Source organism: Podarcis pityusensis, assembly GCF_964106645.2.
Source record: "Podarcis pityusensis genome assembly, chromosome: 12".
NCBI classification, from domain to species: Eukaryota; Metazoa; Chordata; class Lepidosauria; order Squamata; family Lacertidae; genus Podarcis; species Podarcis pityusensis.
Window position 1 is genome coordinate 29,508,432 of NC_138037.1, and position 19,332 is coordinate 29,527,763.

A 19,332-nucleotide genomic window follows, 5' to 3' on the forward strand; every position below is an offset into this window, starting at 1 on the left:
AATTCCTTTCCATCTTCCTCCGTTTTCTATCCTATAATTATCTTAACACATTCTAACCTTATTTTTCCCTTTAATACTCTATTTAATCTATTTATACTTATTTCCTTATAACATTTCTACTAAAGCCATATGAAGACCCATTGTTTCAGTACCACTGGCAACTTGATTTACACTGTGACTGTAGACCTCGCTATATACTATGATTAATATCCTCGCCATTACATTTACTACCTATCGTTCTTCCAAGCAGGTCAAGGCAGTTGACACGGTTCTCCCAATGCCACGAAGTAGGTAAGGTAGATAGAGAGAATGGCCAAAGATTACCCAGTGAATTTCATGGCTGAGTGGGGGTTTGAATCTGAGTCTCTCCAGTCATGGTCCAGCACTCTAACCAGTGAGGCTGGTTCATCTGGGCAAATGAAACACTGCCCCACCAATCTCAGTCTGCCTTTGGCTAGCCCCATCTGCCTGTCTTCTTAAGTAGTACCAGCCCAGGGGGAAGAACTGCCTATCAGCTTCCTCCTCCTCCTCAGTCTCATCATTGCCCTTATAGAACTCAGCAGTGAGGAAGACAAAACTGTCATTAGTTGGCTCTTCCCACCATTAGCTCTGTCTCCAACCCACTGTTGGGCTCCCTGCCTTCTGTCCTACCAGCTATGGTTAGACACAACTCCACCTTGATCTTTCTTAGCTTTGGGCAGAGCAGCTAAGTCTTGCATAGGCTGCTGTGACGTCTGAGATGATAAGTTAAAGGCCGCAAAAGGAGCTACGATGATGGCTCTGCTTGCAAAGTCCCACTGTGCAAAAGAGCGTATCAAAAGAAACAGAGGACAGTCAGAGAGGAGACAGATTAAAGAGCAGGGCTTGTGAGAAAGCAGAAACACACTTCACACTGAATTATTGGAAATAGCAATAATTCACTTACCTCTGCACCTTTTTCTCCAGGCTCTCCTTTCTCAGCCTCACCCTGGGGAAAAAGTTAGAAACCAGTGAAAATATTTGGAAATATTATTTCCTTTTATACTACACTTACACCCAACTTTGACCATAGTCTTATTAAAAAATATAACAGTCAAGACCAGGGCAATTTTTTTTCAACTGGAACTTGCTGGAACTCAGTTCTTGCACCTCTCAGGCAGGCCCCATTGCCATTGTAAGAGAACAAGGGCAGATTTACCTTTTCTCCTTTGGTTCCTCGATCACCTTTATCTCCTCTGCCACCATGACCACCCTTGAGGGGACAAGGAGAGAGAAATATCATTAATAGAGTATATGCACTCTTTGTTTTGAGAGGATATAGAGTTGCATAAAGTTTGCACATCCCGATTTCTGTGAATAGATGCAATTTTAGAAATCATTACTGGTACTGAAATGCTATGCATGGCTCCAAAGTGGGGAAGAGTGTGACCAGGTGACCTGTGTCCATGCTCAGACAGCTGTCCGGGTCCTAAATGTCGATGGATAACTACAAGTTCCCTGCTTTCTCTCCCTTCCCACAGTTATTTATCTTTAAACCACATTTGGACTGGACAGTCTGTCAAACAGAGAACTCCTTAAAATAGAGGACTGTACCTTATAAAGCAGAACACATGGTCAGCCTAACTAAACCTGGTGCTTTTTAAACTTGTTGGGAAACTGTGTACGTGAAGCTACTCACACAGAGTCAATTAAGGTTTGGCAGACAGCCAGAAGGCAATCTGAAGGAGTAAGTCTGCCTGGTGATAACAGAGACATGGAGACCGCTCCCTGATTGGTCAAGCTCTCTCAAGGGAGTGATAATTAATGGCCTACTAACTGGGAGTTGAGGGTTCGTGTTCAGAGTTCTGTGTCAGTGTAGGAGTTGTGAGTCGTGACAGAGAGAGCTAGCATAAGATCCGTGTTCTGTTCCTGTAAATAGTCCACTGTATATAATAAACACCTAACTACAAGTTCCTGGTTCCTGCTTCGTCTATCCTGTCTGCAGCCAAGTTGCCAATTGCTTCCATGGATTCTGTGTGTACTCTGCTAGGTCTGGCTAAGGTCCTGCAACTAGTCAGAAAGTTGCGAAACACCAAATAGGTTTTACCAATAATACTTTCTTCTTGAGTGAACAATTCCTCCTCCTTTTCCTTCAGCCACACTTAAACATATTATATTCTCCTTTAAGCTTTTATGTGCGATAGTTTGCTCTTATAAACTATAAGCAGGAAATCTGAAGGTTCCTACTGTCCATCATATATACTCACAGGTGGTCCTGGAGGTCCTCGGTCTCCCTTCTCGCATTCACAGCTCTTTTGCTCACACTACAAGTTCAACAGAAACAGCAATGTTAGAATTTCACCTTTCCAACTATAAACGTAATTGTCCCAAATTGTCCCAGGATACTAGTGGTTCATTAGTCTGGTGAAAACCTGATCCTATCCACCAGAAATGGAGAACTGGAGTTAAGTCTCATCTCCAATGTAATGCTGAACTTTGGAGGCTCCCATAATCAGAAAGAAGTTCTTACTGGACCCCAGGAGAAGAGAAGTGTCTTGTCTATTATATTATGTAGAGCTCTGGTGCCTGCACAAAGTCAGGTTCAGCACAAGGCCATCCAGAAAGTGCCTGCCCTTCTCCTTAGCCTGGAACTTAAGATGGAGAGTGTGACCTCCAACTTGTCCTCACTCTTGGCTTCAGAGCCACTTGGAAACAGTGAAAAGTCTTGCTTCTTCTGAGTGCCTCTGAAGCCAAGGGTAGCACTGAAGCTGAACCCTGTTCCTTATGGGAACGCACACAAGTTAAGTGGCAATCACCCACAAAGACTGGCTACATGAGGGCCACAAAAGTGTGTTGGGTGTGGGTATGGGTATAGCTACGGGTATCACAGTGTCCATGCACTAGGCAGTTAAATGCAATTACAATTTCTCAGAGACTGACTAGATGTCATGGCAACACAACCCATGTGCCACATTGTAGGTAGTGCAGATTTCCATTGATGTCTGGGGGCAAGTTAAAGCCCAGGAGGGCTAGACAGGAGACATTTATTTGATGTGATCTTCTCTCAAAATACTCCCCCCCCCCCCCCATTTTCAGATGACTATCAAAAACCCACTGGGAGAAAACTGGCTGAGAAGAATTTAACACGCATACTAACACTACTGCCCACCTTACAGAGCAATCCACACTCCTTCTCCCACTTGATAGGAAATTGGTAGATCACCTGGATCCATGACATCTAGCTCAGCTCTCAACATGCAAAACTCACGCGCAGGCAAAACGCACATGTGCTTTTATCATCCTGCATCTTGCCTGGTTACACAGAAGTGCTTCCCCTGTGGGAAGTTTTGTCGCATCCAAAGTGGCCTTGATTCCCCAATGGAATGAAATCTTTTCTGTTCCCTTCCCTTGCAACTTCCCTTTCATGCCTCTGTTGGCTTCTTGCTTCTGAGAACAAGTCACTCCGATTCCCACCCCTGCATCCGCTCCTCTGGTCCCACAGGCCCAGGCAGCCACCTTGAAAAGGAGGAATGCTCCTGGCCTTTAGTCCTTGCACAGCTGCTTGGGCCTCTCAGAGAAAAAAAACACTTCCATGCTGTTTCTGTTTGATCTATTCCTCTTAAAGAGATAAAAGCTGCATACACACCATACATTTAAAGAACATTTTCCTCTCCCTCCACCCACAAGGAATCCTGGGAAATGTGGGTCAATCAATCCCTCTTCACAGCGAACTCTCGGAATTGTAGCTCCGGGAGGGGAATAGATACTCCCTAACAACTCTCAGCACCCTGACCAAACTACAACTCCCAGAATTCTTTAGGGGAAGCCATGACTATTTAAAGTGGTATCATAGCACTTTAAATGTATGGTGTGGATGCAGACTATATTTTACTCACAGCAGACCCATTGAAGTTAATTAACATGCCTAAGTTAGGTCCCTTCCTTTCAGTAAATTCTACGTAAAGCTTATTTTGTTAAGGGTGCTGGGAACTGTTGCTCTGTGAGAGGTAAAAACTACAGGTCCTGGGATTCTATGTGGTGTGTGTCGGATGTGCTTTAAATATATGGTGTATACACAGCAAAAGATAACATGGGGGGGGGGGAGAAGGAATTCCATGTTTATGCTGATCTGTGAATGATACTCAGGGTCCTTTCCAGTACTACAGTTCTATGATTCTATGATCTCAGCTACATTGCTTGACTGCAGCTTGCTCTTACAACAATTCACTTGTCCCAGTACGCAAGGAGAAGAAACACACAAAGTGGAAATGGAAATGGTATAAATGATGGACAAAGGCAGAGGTTTTTAAACTGTGGCTGCCAACCTTGTGCCCAGAAATCTCCACGTAGTTGCAACTGGAACCAAACCAGTAGCAAAACGCGCCTGGCACCTGGTTAATTTCTAACAACACATGTGCCATTCAGTGGAATGGCACTATTGGGTTGTGTTGGTTGGAAAGAGCGCAAGCTGATGATGATGGTAGCGATGGCGTGTATTTGGGGGGTGGGGCCAGCTGGATCATGGAGAAATCACATGATTGTGCACATGTGCATCCCTTTTTCTTATGAGAATGTTATCTTTTTGCAGGGAAATGTTATCTGACAATCAGCACATATTTCCCCATGAAAAGTGGGACCTGCAACAAAATGTTGCAGTGTGCAGTGCTGCTGATCAGGAGTCCAGAGACTCCATTTCATTCCTCTTCCCACCTAGTTTTCTTCACACACACCCCCCACAATAATCTAACATGTCATTGTCACAGAACATGTTCAAGTCATTGGTCTGTTTTTGTGTGTGTCCCCTTATTCCTCCATTCTAAAGCTTCCCCCTTAAAGTTGTTGTTTTTTTGTACTTCAGCAAACCTTCTCCCTCACGCCTGTTGATACCTCACAGTTGTGCATGTGCAAATGGTGCTGTTTTGACTACAAAGACAATGGCACTCACAGCTTGAACACTGGAAATGGAAGGGATGGTGGACATGCCACTGAATACTCAAAAGCTGATCAACTTACCCGCTCATCAAATAGAGTTGCCTGGAAGATAAAACAATTAAATATATATATATTAGCATGCCATGCCATTTCAATTTAGATTTGTCTGGTTAACAACAATGTTTATTTCAGGCATTTATGAATCGCTTTTCAAGTGAATCTCACAAAGTTGCTTACATATTGGAAGAATAAGCATTACTAAAACAATATCATAAAAAGTCAAGGTGCAGCAGGAAAAACACTTCTGGAAATACCGAAGTAAACGTGATATGATAGAGTCATTAGCTCTGTTTACCCAAACTTTGTGGTGAGTATGAATATGTACAATGGAACAGCGTGGCTCAAACCCAGCTGACTATTAGAAGATCAGAATAAATCCCATCCGCCTCACTTATTCCTTTCCATAATATGTTTTCTTCTAATGAGCCACTAGAGGCTCATTTCCTTATTTGTCATGGATGTATTCACAACTTCCGCATCCAGTTCTCCCTTGAGAGCTTCGGTCTTCTACAATGTCTAATATTTCTTGCCGTCTGACCTTAACGCATCCTGTTGTTCTTCTGCGTTTCTATTTGACAGTAAACTGCTAATCTTTCTCATTATGCCATGGTATAATTAAGGGGCATAGCTCAGTAGTAGTGCATTTGCCTTGCTTGTAAAGAGTTCTGGGTTCAATCCCCAGCATCTCCAGATAAGAACATAATGAGAGTCTACTGGATCACATACCAATGGCCTATCTAACCCAACCTCCTCACACTGGCCAACCAGTTGCCTATGGGAAGTCCACAAACATGACCTGACCACAAGAGCATTCTTCCCTCCTTCTGTTTCCAGCCACAAGGCTTCAGTCACCTGAGCCACAGGCCACTGCTGGCCATGGGGAAATATCTCCATAGGTTCTGCTATGACAGACCAGCTCCATCAGGCCGCCTCTGCCTGCAACCATCACCTGCAGGCGGCCATTCCAGCTGTGGGAGAGATGGGAAGCAGAACTCAAGTGCATCCACTCTGCTGTGACAGGCCAGCTCCATCAGGCTTCCTCTCCCCTAATGGTCAACCCGGGGGCAGATGTTCCATCAGTCAGGGGAAGAGTTAGGGAGCAGGGCTCGTCTCATCGCCATCAGGCACCTCCTGCCCCTGATCTGTGCCAGCTGGTCATTATGGAAACGGCTGTTTAGAAATTCGTGCCAGAGCTGGGATTTGAGTTTTCCTATTCCCTCCCTGTTCCCTTTCCCTTGTGTGTCATTTCCATTTTTAAGATTGTAAGCCTGTGGGTAGGGTCTGCCATGTTTTGATTGCATGTAAGCTGCTCTGGGAGCATTTTTGGCTGAAGAATGGGGTACAAATGTTCTAAATAAATGAATAAATAAGACCTGACCAACATAAGCCCTCTTTTCCCACGTGAATGTTCCCAATAACATGTGCTGCCCCATTCATACGTTAAAGTTAGCACTTTAAGAGTGGTGTATGATCTGAATGGGCAAAAGGCTGGTATGCTACTGTTTCAAGTCATTGCATGTCACAGGAGCTGAGCAGGAATGGAGAACTTACATGGCTAAAGTCATTCTTTGTGGCCTCTTAGGCGGTCACCATATTGATGGATTGACCGTTTGATTTTTTTGTAACAAAATTTATATACCACTTGATGGGGTGAGGGTGGGGGTGGGGGTAGGTGTTTAAACCCTCTAAGCTATTTAGAAAAAAATATTGAAATTAGCAATTAAGAAACAGTTAAAACAAGCATTTTAAAATATCCAAAAGATTATTATTATTATTATTATTATTAAATGATATTTATTGAGATTTCAAAAGCAAAAAATTACATAAAGGACAATGAAAAATATAGAAGAAAAAAAAGGAGAAAAAAACATACAAAATGCAAAATATAAAAAATATATATAGAAAGAACACTTAGAAACAAATTTATCCTTTCGTATCTTACATTTCATTTCCTTGCTTTCCTGACCTCCTCTCACCTCCCTTTTTTGTATTCTGATTCAATTGGTTAATTCAGCAATTCCTTTCCCTCTTTGTTTTTGTCTTAGTCCTTTAACTTAATATATTATAGCTTTAAATTCTCACCTATCAACCAGCCATTTTTTCATACACCTTTATGACATTGCTGCTAGAACCACTTAATTTCATTCTGACATCATTCTAACATTCATTAATTTTACAATTTTTCTGTAAATTTCTTCCAATCTTCTTCCACCGACTCTATCCAAAAGATTATTTTAAATCAACGGTAGCTGCATGAAACTTCAGCATGTTTGGATAGGCTTGCCTAAACAACAATGTTTTAAGCAGGTGCTGAAAACAGTACAGTGAAAGCGCTAGCCACATGTCAACACGCAGGGAGTTCCAAAGTGTTGATGCTGCCATGCTAAAAAAATTGGTTCTTTACAAGTCCTTATTTCTTAATTATTCATTTATTTGCAACCATTGTATGCCACTTCATAACATTAACTTCTCTTACAATCAATGAGTAAGAAAAACAATTTTGATATGAAGAAGCCACCCAGAGTGGCTGGGGCAAACCAGTCAGATGGGTGGAGTTCAAAATAATAATAATAATTATTATTATTATTATTATTATTATTATTATTAGGCATGAAACCATACAATCAAAATAAGCAAAAAATGAAATCATTGAACCCTCAAAGTTCAAGAAAACCCCCTCAGATTTAAAAACTGAGAGGGCACATCAGTTTTTTTAAAAGGCTGTTCCATAACTGGGATGCGACTACTGAAAGGGCCCTGTCATTGGTGGCTACTATTGCTGTGGGATAGCTCAGTTGGTAGTGAGACTCTTAATTTCAGGGCTGTGGGTTCAATCCCCCTGTTGGGCAAAAAGATTCCTGTATTGCAGGGGTTTAGACTAGGTGAGCCTTGTGGTCCCTTCCAACTCTACGAGTCTACGAAACTATTACTAGAAGAAGAAAGAAGAACCCTTAAAAAAATGTTACTTACCAATTGGTCCCGTATTTTGTCTGACAGGTTGGGATCGTTGAGGATGAGCACAGGCTTCCCGGGCGAATCGCCAGATATCGAACGCAGTTTGGCTTGATTGGCAACTTTAGAAAGGCCAATGGTGATGAACGATATTCCAAGGGCCCGGGCTGCTTCAGATATGCCCTGCACATCAGGAGACTTTGGATGGTCGATCCCATCCGTCATCAACAAAGCCACTTTGACACCTATTTTGCGGCCTTCTGTTTTGAACAACTGGGTAGCGTTGGAAATAGCATAATAGGAATACGTGCCGTGCCCGATAAAGGTCATCCCGGCGACTTCCTGCTTAAAGGTCTGCAAGTTTTTCCATTCGGTAAAAGGATGGTCGATTTTGACCGAACTGCTGAACTGCATGATTGCCAGTCTGAAGTCATACCTACGGACTCTGGTGGGCTTCATGAGGAAAACCTTGTCGCTTAAGGTGGTGACAAACTCCTTCTGCTTATCAAACAGGACATCTTTTGCGCTTTCGGAGCTGTCCAGGACGAAGATGATATCGATGAAGCAGACGGAAGCTGCAGAGGGCAAGATGGGACAGAGATTATTCAAAAACGGGAAACAAAGCCGCAGTGGGAGAAGACAACAACATGGGGTGGTTTCAAATAGAAAGGGAAGAGGTGAGGGGAATTCCAATCCAATTCTAGGTTCTTCTCATTAGATGGTGGAACAACAGGAGTCAGTGGTGGTTCTGTTTGTGAGTTTCCAAAGGTATTTGGTTGGCCACTGTGAGAACAGGACGGTGGACTAGATGGGCAGTTCTTATGTTCTCAATTCACATGATAACAATAATATAATAGTAATAATAAAATTTATTTATACCCTGCCCTCCCTGGCCAGAGCCGGGCTCAGGGCGGCTAACACCAGTAAAATTACAGTAAAAATATAATAGGAAAAAACACAATTTAAAATACAGGTTAAAATGCAATTTAAAATGCAGCCTCATTTTAAAAGTAGCCCATAGATCAAAACCATAAGGGAAGGGAAACATAAGGGTCAGACTGAGTCCAAACCAAAGGCCAGGTGGAACAGCTCTGTCTTGCAGGCCCTACGGAAAGATGTCAAGTCCTGCAGGGCCCTAGTCTCTTGGGACAGAGCGTTCCACCAAGTCGGGGCCAGTACTGAAAAGGCCCTGGCCCTAGTTGAGACCAACCTAACCACCTTGTGACTTGGGACCTCCAAAATGTTGTCATTTGTGGACCTTAAGGTCCTCCACCATAATAGTATTGCTGAAGTAGGGATTGGAAGTGTTGATTTAACATAGGGCTGCAGTCCTTTACTATAGGCATGGGAAACCTGCTGATGTCTGAATGTTCTCTTATTAGTTCGTGACTCCATGTACATACTGTATGTTTTCTGATTGTGAATTAAGAAACAGTTCAACTGTGTTATATAAATATCGTTAGTATACTATTAGCCTATGTGTTGCTTTATGTTTATCAGACCGTTCTGTTTTGCAACACAAGGGATTTTTTTTGTTGCAAGACGTCTGAATGCTGTCGGACTACGACTTCCATCACCCCTGACCATTGGCTGGACCAACAGCTGGAGCTGTTGGGAGCTGGAGTCCAACAACATCTGGAGGGCTATTGGTTTCTCACATCTGCTTTAATATGACGTACACTTCATAGAATCAGGACAGCCTGCATATTGCTGAAGGCAACCTTTTGTGCACTGTATCTATTTACGTGACAATGGCTTCTTCTGCTCTGTATTAAAGAAAACCCTTAGAAGTTTGCCTGTTATGTGTGTATTGTAGGGAAAATGAAAACAACAACAACTAGAAATGAGTCAATTGCCTGAGCTGGATGGGGCTGCACTGCCCTGAAGGAGCAGGCATGCAGTTTGAATCTAGGGCTGTCCTGGGAAGCTAGGAGTTTGTGCATTGGTGACTGCAAAATTGGATACCTGCAATGCACTCTATATGGAGCTTCTCTTGTGCTTGATCTAGAAGCTGCAGTTAGTACAGAATGCTGCAGCATAATTACTGTCAAGAGTGAGAGCCTTTCAGCATATAACACCCCTGCTCAGAGATCTGTACTGTTTGCCCATTTGCTATTGGGCCAAGTTCAAGGTGTCACAACTAGAATATATAGCCCTTAATAGCTTGGGATCACCTGATCCCATATATGCTTCTAGACCACTTTGATCCACAGAACTGACACTATTGTAGGTGCCACATAATACTAGCTGTGCAGTTGTAAGAAATCAAGCTTTTAGTGTAGCAGCAGTTATACTTTGGAACTCCCTGCCAATTGACACCAGACAGATGGTTTCATCATACTCTTTTCAGCATCTGCTTAAAACATTTTTGTTTCAGCAAGCCAATCCAAACATGTAGAAGTCACATGTGCTTTATCTCTTTTTAGCTACTGTTGGCTAGAATCGTCTCTTGAAAGTTTTTAAATACCTGGTTTCAACTGGGATTTTTTAAATAAAATTTTTTATAGTGCTAATGTTTCATTTTCCATTATTGTAAGCTGCTTAGAGGTTTCCTTGCAACAAGATATTTTGTTTATTCAATAGGGAAATACATATTCCAATCTATTCTGAAATTGTGGGTGTGCGATATGCGTTTTCCAGTAGCACATTCCACCTGAAAAAAAGTCTGTAGAGTTTCTTTATGTGAAAGGGAACGTGCCTTTTAGAATAGAATAATTATGTGCCTTGTAGTCTGGTCTTAATGGAAAACATGCTGTTCCCATAGAACTCAGGACTTGTTACCAAAATGATTCAAAATCCCCATATATTAATAATTTGCCACTTTCCCTTGGAGATTATTCCATTGCGCTTGGAAACATTTCTGCAGCCTATAGTAAATTCTAAGAAAATGACTTTACCCTGAAGGTTCGCTTTTCCTGTTAGAGAACTTGGCTTCTGTCCCCTTCTTCTGTTTTGTCCATACACTACACAGTTTGTAGCAACAGCCAAAACCAAAAGGCAAAAGACAGAATGTTTTTTCCACATAGTGACAGGCATTCAAAAATCAAAGGGTCACTTACTGCTCCTGCTAATAAAAACAAAAAGAGCTGTTAATGTCTCGTGCATATTAATAATAAATCTGTAACTATTTAACATACATTTGCTCAATGAATATAATGCAACCTTACCACAGACCAGAGCCAGCACCCGATAAAAAATATTGGGGGAAGAACAGAAGGGGCGTAGTATATTTCTGGGTGGGCGAGAAAGAAAGAAAACAGCAGCATATGTTAATGGCAGAGATGGAATGGCCACCTGTCAGGGATTCTTAAGCTGTGATTCCTGCATTGCAGCGGGTTGGACTAGATGACCCTTGGGGTCGCTTCCAACTTTACAATATTATTATTCAATGAATTCAGAAATGAGGGGCAAGGAGAGAAAGCTCCTTGTTTGGGAGAATCCCCCCCCCCCCCCGTGCCGCCAATTTCCCAGGCTTAAAAATTAAAATAAAGTTATGCTTAAGTTATTATCATTATCTTTTCAAGCAATGTTCCTTCCATTGTTCTGCCTTTTTTGCTTTTTGTTTTTGTTTCCTTAATTTTATTTTTACTATTGGCTTTAAAATGATTTGTTTTAAGCTCTTATACTGCAAGTTGCCTCGCGTATACAGTCATACCTCAGAAGTTGAATAGAGTCTGTTCTGGAAGTCTGTTCAACTTCCAAAATGTCCGACTTCCAAAGCGTGGCTTCTGATTAGCTGCAGGAAGCTCCTGTAGTCAGTCGGAAGCCGCAGAAGCCCAGAGGCATAGCTAGGTGGGCGCAGCAGGTGCAGTGCACCCCGGATGCCATCGGGGCACCGCGTGGCGCTCCCCATCCCTAGCCCCTATGGGCGGTTTGCCTCGCCCCTGGGCACACCGCCCCAGGTGCCCCAGAGGCTTCCTCTGCTACTGCAGAAGCCCCATCGGATGTTCGGCTTCCTAAAGAACATCTGAAAACTGGAAAACTCGGGAGCCGAGGTACGGCTGTATATGGTAGGAAATTGTGGGGAAATGTTCTAAGCCAGGGGTTGTCAACCTGGTTCCTACCACCCACTAGTGGGCGTTTCTGGATTCTAGGTGGGCAGTAGGGGGTTCTACAGCACAAGCTGAATCCTCCTTCCATTGAACGCTGGTGGGTGGTAAGGAAATTGTACCATCAAGAAAGATGCATTAGTGGGCACTAGGTATAAAAAGGTTGACTACCCCTGTTCCAGACAGACGGACAGACAGACAGACAGACAGACAGACAGACAGACAGCTTTGCCCTTCTAGATCATGAATTAGATACACATATTTTCCAGAAAGCACGATAAACGTTTCCCTTGGGGAAAGGGCCATAGCTCAGGGACAGAGCATCTGCTTTGCATGCAGAAGGTCCCAGGTTCAATCCCATGGCATCTCCTGGTAGGGCTGAGAGATATCCCTGAGTGAAGCCCCAGAGAGCGGCTGCCAGTCAGAGTAACCAATACTGAACTAGATAGGCCATTGGTCTGACTTGGTTTACATCAGCTTCCTATGTTCCTGTTGTCCAAAGCCGTATCAACCTTTTCACTTTTTGGAAATATTCTCAGGTATACTGTACTTGGCATTCTCCTACAAGCTGCCCCGTGGTCTAATACTCTAATATAAACACTGGAAATAATTGATGCAGAGAAATCACTTTAAATAGCAGGAATTAGCACTGTCATCCTATGCGCACACTTCCCTGGAAGCAAGTCTCATTGAAGTGAATGGGGCCTACTTCTGAGTAGGCATGCATGAGATCATGCCGCAGGTTATATTCTGAGATATGTGCAAAATTCAAACTTTCCATTCTGTGTAGAAAACCTTTTGAGCCCCCCTCACCCCTTTATTACAATGCTGCTCATTTGGGTGCCTGAAGTGAGCATGCCTCAAAATTTCATTTTAACACACAGGCGTGTCCATAATAATTCATAGGCATTGATTTTAACATAGTCCACGGGATGTTGTTTGGCATATGCATATTTGGTTAGATTTGCAAGATAGATGAGCAGCTTGATTGAACACACTTATACTGTGACTTACAGCCAAATCCTATGTATGTCTACTCAGAAGTAAATCCAGCTGAGCTCAGTAGAACTTAATCTCAGGTAATTGTGCATTAGACTGCAGCCTTACAATGCAATCCTATACATATCAACGCAGAAGTTAATTCCACTGAGTTTATCCTAGTAAAAAAGCACCTCTAGCCTTAGATGCAACTTACAAGAATATCTTAGAGAAATGCATTTACAATACATCACTAATATGAAACATTTAAACAATATGCTTCACTTTCCAGTTCCAAACTCTCCTTACAGAATATTGTTTAACATCACCCAGTACTTTGATCTAATTAATTCATTCTCCCCCCCAAAAAATACAATACAATGTCATTTTAGCAATATGACAATAATTATTATGTCATTTTGTTTCAAGTCCCGTTTGAATTTTTTGCTAAGAAAAACAACTTCTAAAATATTGGTATCTTACCTTATAGAACACCAAATCAGCAAGCTTGGGAATAAATATTCTGTAAACAAATATGAACTAGAAAATGCATTCCTAGGGTCGCTGGGTTTTTTGGTTTGTTTTTAAATACTTTTAAGCACAGCTGTCCTTAAATAAATAATTAGTCCTGATGCAAATCAGGGAACCCTGCATCTGGATTTTTCATGATCCTTTATTCATGTTTTATTAGTCCAAGTTGAATGCAGAGTGGTTAGGCATGCAGCCAGGTCTAGCAATCTGGGTGGGAGCATAAACAACTTTAAAGGAACAGCCATTCAGAGAGTTTGCTATAGAGTTGGTTGCTGTTTGCTATTCGGTAAATGAAAGCGGTACTTCTTACAAACAACTTCTATTGGCATTTGTGGCTGTCCCTGCCATGCCTCCAAAGCATACCCATGCTTATTATTCAATAATGCTTCCTGTATGAGATAAGAAAGCAATCATGATACTATGTGTGCATTACAGTCAATGGCCAAAATTTGGGGAAGGTTATAGATGAGCTTTGAAAACATCTGGAAACAGGTACACCTGTTTACTCACTACACACACACACCAGTGAATGCTAGCAGTTACCTTTATGCCACAGGCGGGGAAGCTTTTCAGTGCCAAGGGCCAGGTCATATTCAGGATTGGGCTGCTACCTGTCAATCACCTGATGTCACAATGGCTGGGAACTGGCGTGCACTGCCAAAAACGGAACAGGATTTAACCACCACTCATCAGCTGCTGGTGTTAAATCCTGATGTCTAGGTTGTGTGTGCCAATACAGAACTGAAAGCCACACCCCTGTCCATCACCTGCCTATGGGTGTGATATCAGCTAACTGACCTATAGGCCAAACTAGAACCCCTGGCAGATGGGTGTAAGTAGGCGGAGCTATTTTTTGTGCTTAGAATTGGAGCATGTCCACCTGCACACTTGTGCAGATTCAGACTGCTCATAAGGTGCTTTGGTGGACTTCCCAGCCACTCTACTCAGATACACATTATCTTACCTGTGCAGCAATGAATTTCACAACCTGCGAAGGTACTTTTTCTCTAGGCTTTCCCTTGGGTTTGGTGTATTCTTCAACAGTTGGTTCAACAATTAGAACTGAAGAATTCTGCTCCCATGAATTATTTCAAATACCAAAAAGAAACAGAGTTCACAGTGCTTCCAAAAACATATCTACTTCAACATTTTTCACTTCAACAGTATAAATTAGGGAGTCATTTTGTAGCTGCTACTTTGGAGTGTCCTAAGTCCTTGGCCATCTACTGCAAATCATCCTGGGATCTACGGCTGGACCCAGATCTGCCCATCCCTGCTATGGACTACATGTATGTAAAGATCTGTACTCACAATCAGGAGAAATCAGGGTCCCAAAGCAGTGGGCAAGAGCTCTACACACATAGAGCTGTACACTATCAACCAACTGCACACATGGAGGTTGTAAGCAGGGGCAGCAGCCTACAATTGCCCTCCATGCATTCAGTCTAAGGCGTGAAACAGGCTGCACAGTGTCCTGCAAAGGGTAGGGGACAACACCTACCAAACAACCATTTGCAGTTATCAATACATTCTGTTACCACTCCAATTATTACTAAAGATTTCTTTCCAAAGGTTGGCCTGCTGCAGAAAAAAATAAGCAAATACAGTGGTACCTCAGGTTAAGAACAGTTTCAGGTTAAGAACGGACCTCCAGAACGAATTAAGTTCTTAACCTGAGGCACCACTTTACCTAATGGGGCCTCCTGCTGCCGCTGCACGATTTCTGTTCTCATCCTGAAGCAAAGTTCTTAACTCGAGGTACTATTTCTGGGCTAGCGGAGTCTGTAACCTGAAGCATCTGTAACCTGAGATACCACTGTAATCTTCTGGCACCTTAAAGACTAACACATTGATAATGGTAGAAGTTCTCATGGATTACAGTCCACTCTATCAGATTTGTTATGCCTCTGTGTGACAAGTACAATAAGTACTACAGAGGTGGCACAGCCTGAGTCCATTTAGTCAGAAGCTTCTGTGCCCAATAGGATTAACTTCCTATTCATTAGGCTCAGGATTGCAGTCATAACCCTACTTACTCGGGAGAAAGTCCCACTGAATTTTGAGTAGACATAATTGGGATTGCAGTCTTTGTCTGTCTCCCAATTCCAGGCTGGGTCCCACAGAGATGCTCTGGCTAGGTGTGTGGAAAGGTGCAGGCCCAGCAGCAAATGATCAGGACCAGGGACAGCTCATTGTGAAGCTGGATTCAGGAGAGCAGCCAGATACCAAGTTCACTCGGAGCTTGGAGTGTTGCTTTATGCTGTTTAGAGCCAACTGATGGCAAGCAGTCTTAGAGCAAGGTGGCCGGCCAATCTTCAAGTTCAAGGTCAAGTTCAAGGATTTGGTACTAACATTTATGACCATAAACAGCTCAGGGGCAGCTTGAGAAAACACCTTATCTCTGATATGTCCAGTAGGCCTCTGCATTCTGCAAGAGAGTTTCTCCTCCCAATTCCTAAAATATCAGAAGTCCACTCCACAGCAACATGGAGCAAAGCTTTCCTGTTGTGTGGAACAGGATTCCTGTTGAGATATGACAGACATCCACTATTTGTACTTTCCCCAAACAACTGAACACACTTTTGTTTCAACAGGCGTTTCCTACTGGATGAAAATGACTCTGGCCTGCATGTTATCTTGTTTTGGTTGTAAACTGATCTTCTATTATTTTTGGTACTGTTTTTGAAACTTTTTTTATTTGATTTTTTATTTGTGTTTGTAAATTGTCTTCTTACACTTGTAGAAAGTAATTCATAAAATGATCATTATCATTCTGATCATCATCCTAGCCTCCCTTGAGAAAACTGGCATTCTGTTACACAGCCATGTGCTTCAGTGGACTGGAATGCACATAGTGGGCCTCCCTTTGTAGTAGATGGTTCTCCTGGGCTGTTGGTAGTTCTGGGGATGAGTCTTTAAAGTCCACTTATACAGACCTATTTCCTCAGGAGCAGGGGATGAAGACGCCACTCACTATTCTCCACTCACTATTGTAAATGTAAATATAATTGTAACTTCTTTTCTTTGAGATCAACATGTCTCTACATTTCTCTAAAGCCACAGCAGGTGATGCAACCTTCCAGCAGTTTGACTTCACCCCAAAAGGTTGTCTCCTGAGACAGATGGATCCCAGCAACTTTGTTTCTTTGAGATCAACATGGCAGCTGTTGCCTCTGAATACCTTACAAAGAAAATAAAGACTCATTAGTGTAAAGTCCAGGAAGTGCACTTATGAGCTCCAGCATTTCCCAAACCAAGTAATTTGAGCAGACTAGCATATGCTGCTGTAAGGGTATTAATTCTTTCAAGCTACACAGAAAATCTAATCAGAAATGAACCAGTTTGCCACCTTTGGGGACCTATATGATTGGACCAAATATTGTGTCACCATGTTTATTATTTCAGAATTAACTGAAATAAATTTCTTGTCAAGTTTATCATATAGTTCTTTCTTTGGATCATTAGCAGTTTATTATTAGCATTCCTATCTTTCATAATATTCATGAAAGTCACATGACAGGTCCATTGAATCTTTGTCAGCCTTGCTTGGGCTCTTGGGAGCTGGAATGCAATAACATTTGGAAAACCACAGGTTAGCCACCCCTGGTCTAGAGGAAAGTTCTTTTCTCATTTGGTAGTTGTTATGTAACAACTTCAGGCTGGTCTCCAGGCTGTCTGGGAAATGTTGCTTCCATTAGCCTCTTTTCATGGATATGTTCTTGGAAACCTGGCAGACCCTGAATGTGTGGGAATATTGGGAAAAGGTTGATGTAGAGACTGGCTGGATGCTGCCTCACACCTTCCAAAACATTTTCGTCTTATAGTTCACTTTTCCTGAAAACCTAAAAAGAGAGGTTAAACAAATCCACCAACATTCACATATCTTGGCCTGTTATTTTCTAAACCGGAAATAATTTAGGATCAAATTAGGGATCTACTACCTGTATCACATACACAGAAATCAAGGATTAACTACTCCTTATTAACTACATTGATTGTGAGATAACTGTATATCTAAAGAGTAAATAATAGATTAAAATAGATGGCATTGTACTCTGTGGTTGTTGGATTGAAATTAGAGGGAAGCAGCTATTCTAGATTTATGTTTTCATATTTTATATAGTTATTCTTTTAAAAAATGTAATTGTTTTCAACTGTTTCCATAATAAAATGTAAATTGTAAAATATAAATTGTTACACACACACACACACACACACACCAATTTATATAACTGTTTTACATATGCAAATACGAATAAATAGGTACCGTTTTGGTGGGAAGGTAAACAGTGTTTCATGTGCTCTGGCACTCATCGCGGTCCTCCATGTGCCAGAAGTGGTTTAGTCCTGCTGGCCACATTACCCCGAAAGCTGTCTGTGGACAAACGCTGGCTCCGTCGGCCTGAAGCAAGATGAGCACTGCAACCCATAGTCGCCTTTGATTGGACTTAACCAACCAGGGGTCCTTACCCTTTTTTTAACCTTTACATATGTAATTATGGTGTGAATTGCTTTGAGAACATTAATTTGAGATGTACCTTAGTAAGCAATTCAGAAATGAATGAATAAAAACTACAGTTTTTCAGCAAACAGGAAAAAGCTTCAGTTGTAGTCCAACAAAGTTTTTGCTTTTGACAAGCTGAACAGATACAAGATGCCTCTGTGGTATTTAGTTTCAATCTGGGACCAATTTGTTGCCTGTTTACAAAACTGAACAAGGTTCCCAGGAGTACCAAACAGGGTGCCCTCCAGATGTTGCTGGATGACAACTCCTATAATCCATGACCATTGACCATGCTGGCTGCGGAAGATGGGTGTTGGAAATCTAACAACATCTGGAGGACACCATGTTGGTGCCCCCCATCTGAGATTGTTTCCATTGCCAGAGTCAACTCTTTTCAAAGTGTATTTCCCACACAACTGCTAGCCCCTCAAAGATCTGTGATGAAGCAACAGAGTTACTCTATATGTAGCTTTCAGACAGACTTGAGGCTCAGTATTTTATTGTATCTTTAATCATTAAGCAGTTGGTATTTCACACTAAATAAACTGACATGACGTGTGTCGAAAGTTTTGTACTTTGGTTAATATCTATTGCCTGTTTGACAGCACTGAATGTGGGGCTCACTCTTCTCAGACCTTAGTTTTGCAAAAAGAAAAAGAAAGAAAGAAAGAAAGAAAGAAAGAAAGAAAGAAAGAAAGAAAGATGATTTGAGCTCCACCTTGTGGGTCTCAAGAGCACATCATTTAATTCAGGTCCTGTTAAACTGCTGTTTCTGCAACCTTTACAAGACTAATGAATGTTGTAATCTTCCTCTCATATGCTCCGCTACATGCTATTACTTTTTTGTCTGCAAACTGCTCAAAGTTAGGATGACCAGATTGGTAAAGAGGCACAGTCAGGTGCATTTTTAATAGTTGTATAGAAGAGGGAATTTCAGTAAACATAACTTGCATGGCCTGCTGAAACTGAGTTTTCAACACAACTTTCAAAGTGCAGGTGACCTATCCTCTTTTTCATCCGGCAACCCTATTCAAAGGGTTTATTATTGCAAGGTATCAGGAATAGGATTTGTGGCTTCAACAAATTCTGCCTGATGTACAGAGCAATCCTTGTGGGTCTACTTGCGGGGGGGGGGGGGAGTTCAATCCAGTTTCCATTAGGTAAGTGGGAAGAGGATTGTACCCTTAAAAGTGGCATGAAGGAAGAGGATCTTTCAGATTTTTTTTCCTTGCTCACTGTACCAGTATAGCCGTGCTAAGTTGGTGTCGACATAGCAACTGGTTCTTCCAAAAATATTGTCTGCTACTGTCTACCAAGGCAACACAGTGATGTCACATATATAGCTCAACTGGTAGAGCCTGAGACATT

The 19,332-nt window shown here is 42.1% G+C and overlaps 1 protein-coding gene across 4 annotated transcripts in view; it reads right to left on the reverse strand.

Moving 5' to 3' along the window:
* COL28A1 (collagen type XXVIII alpha 1 chain) overlaps positions 1 to 13,629 on the reverse strand; it is a 67,047-nt gene extending 53,418 nt beyond the window's left edge. The window contains exons 1-7 of one of the 4 annotated variants that reach the window (XM_080974588.1): positions 13,413 to 13,629; positions 10,800 to 10,969; positions 7,921 to 8,477; positions 4,972 to 4,992; positions 2,226 to 2,282; positions 1,178 to 1,231; positions 926 to 967 (exon numbers count right to left, since the gene is read on the reverse strand). In XM_080974588.1, coding sequence (XP_080830714.1) covers positions 926 to 967; positions 1,178 to 1,231; positions 2,226 to 2,282; positions 4,972 to 4,992; positions 7,921 to 8,477; positions 10,800 to 10,938 — 870 coding nt within the window. In that variant the 5' untranslated portion in view covers positions 10,939 to 10,969; positions 13,413 to 13,629. Of the gene's footprint in view, positions 1 to 925; positions 968 to 1,177; positions 1,232 to 2,225; positions 2,283 to 4,971; positions 4,993 to 7,899; positions 8,478 to 10,799; positions 10,970 to 11,069; positions 11,088 to 13,412 lie in introns of those variants that run through there. The other 3 variants (XM_080974589.1, XM_080974587.1, XM_080974590.1) reach the window with 3 other exon arrangements.
* Positions 13,630 to 19,332: the final 5,703 nt, after the last annotated feature.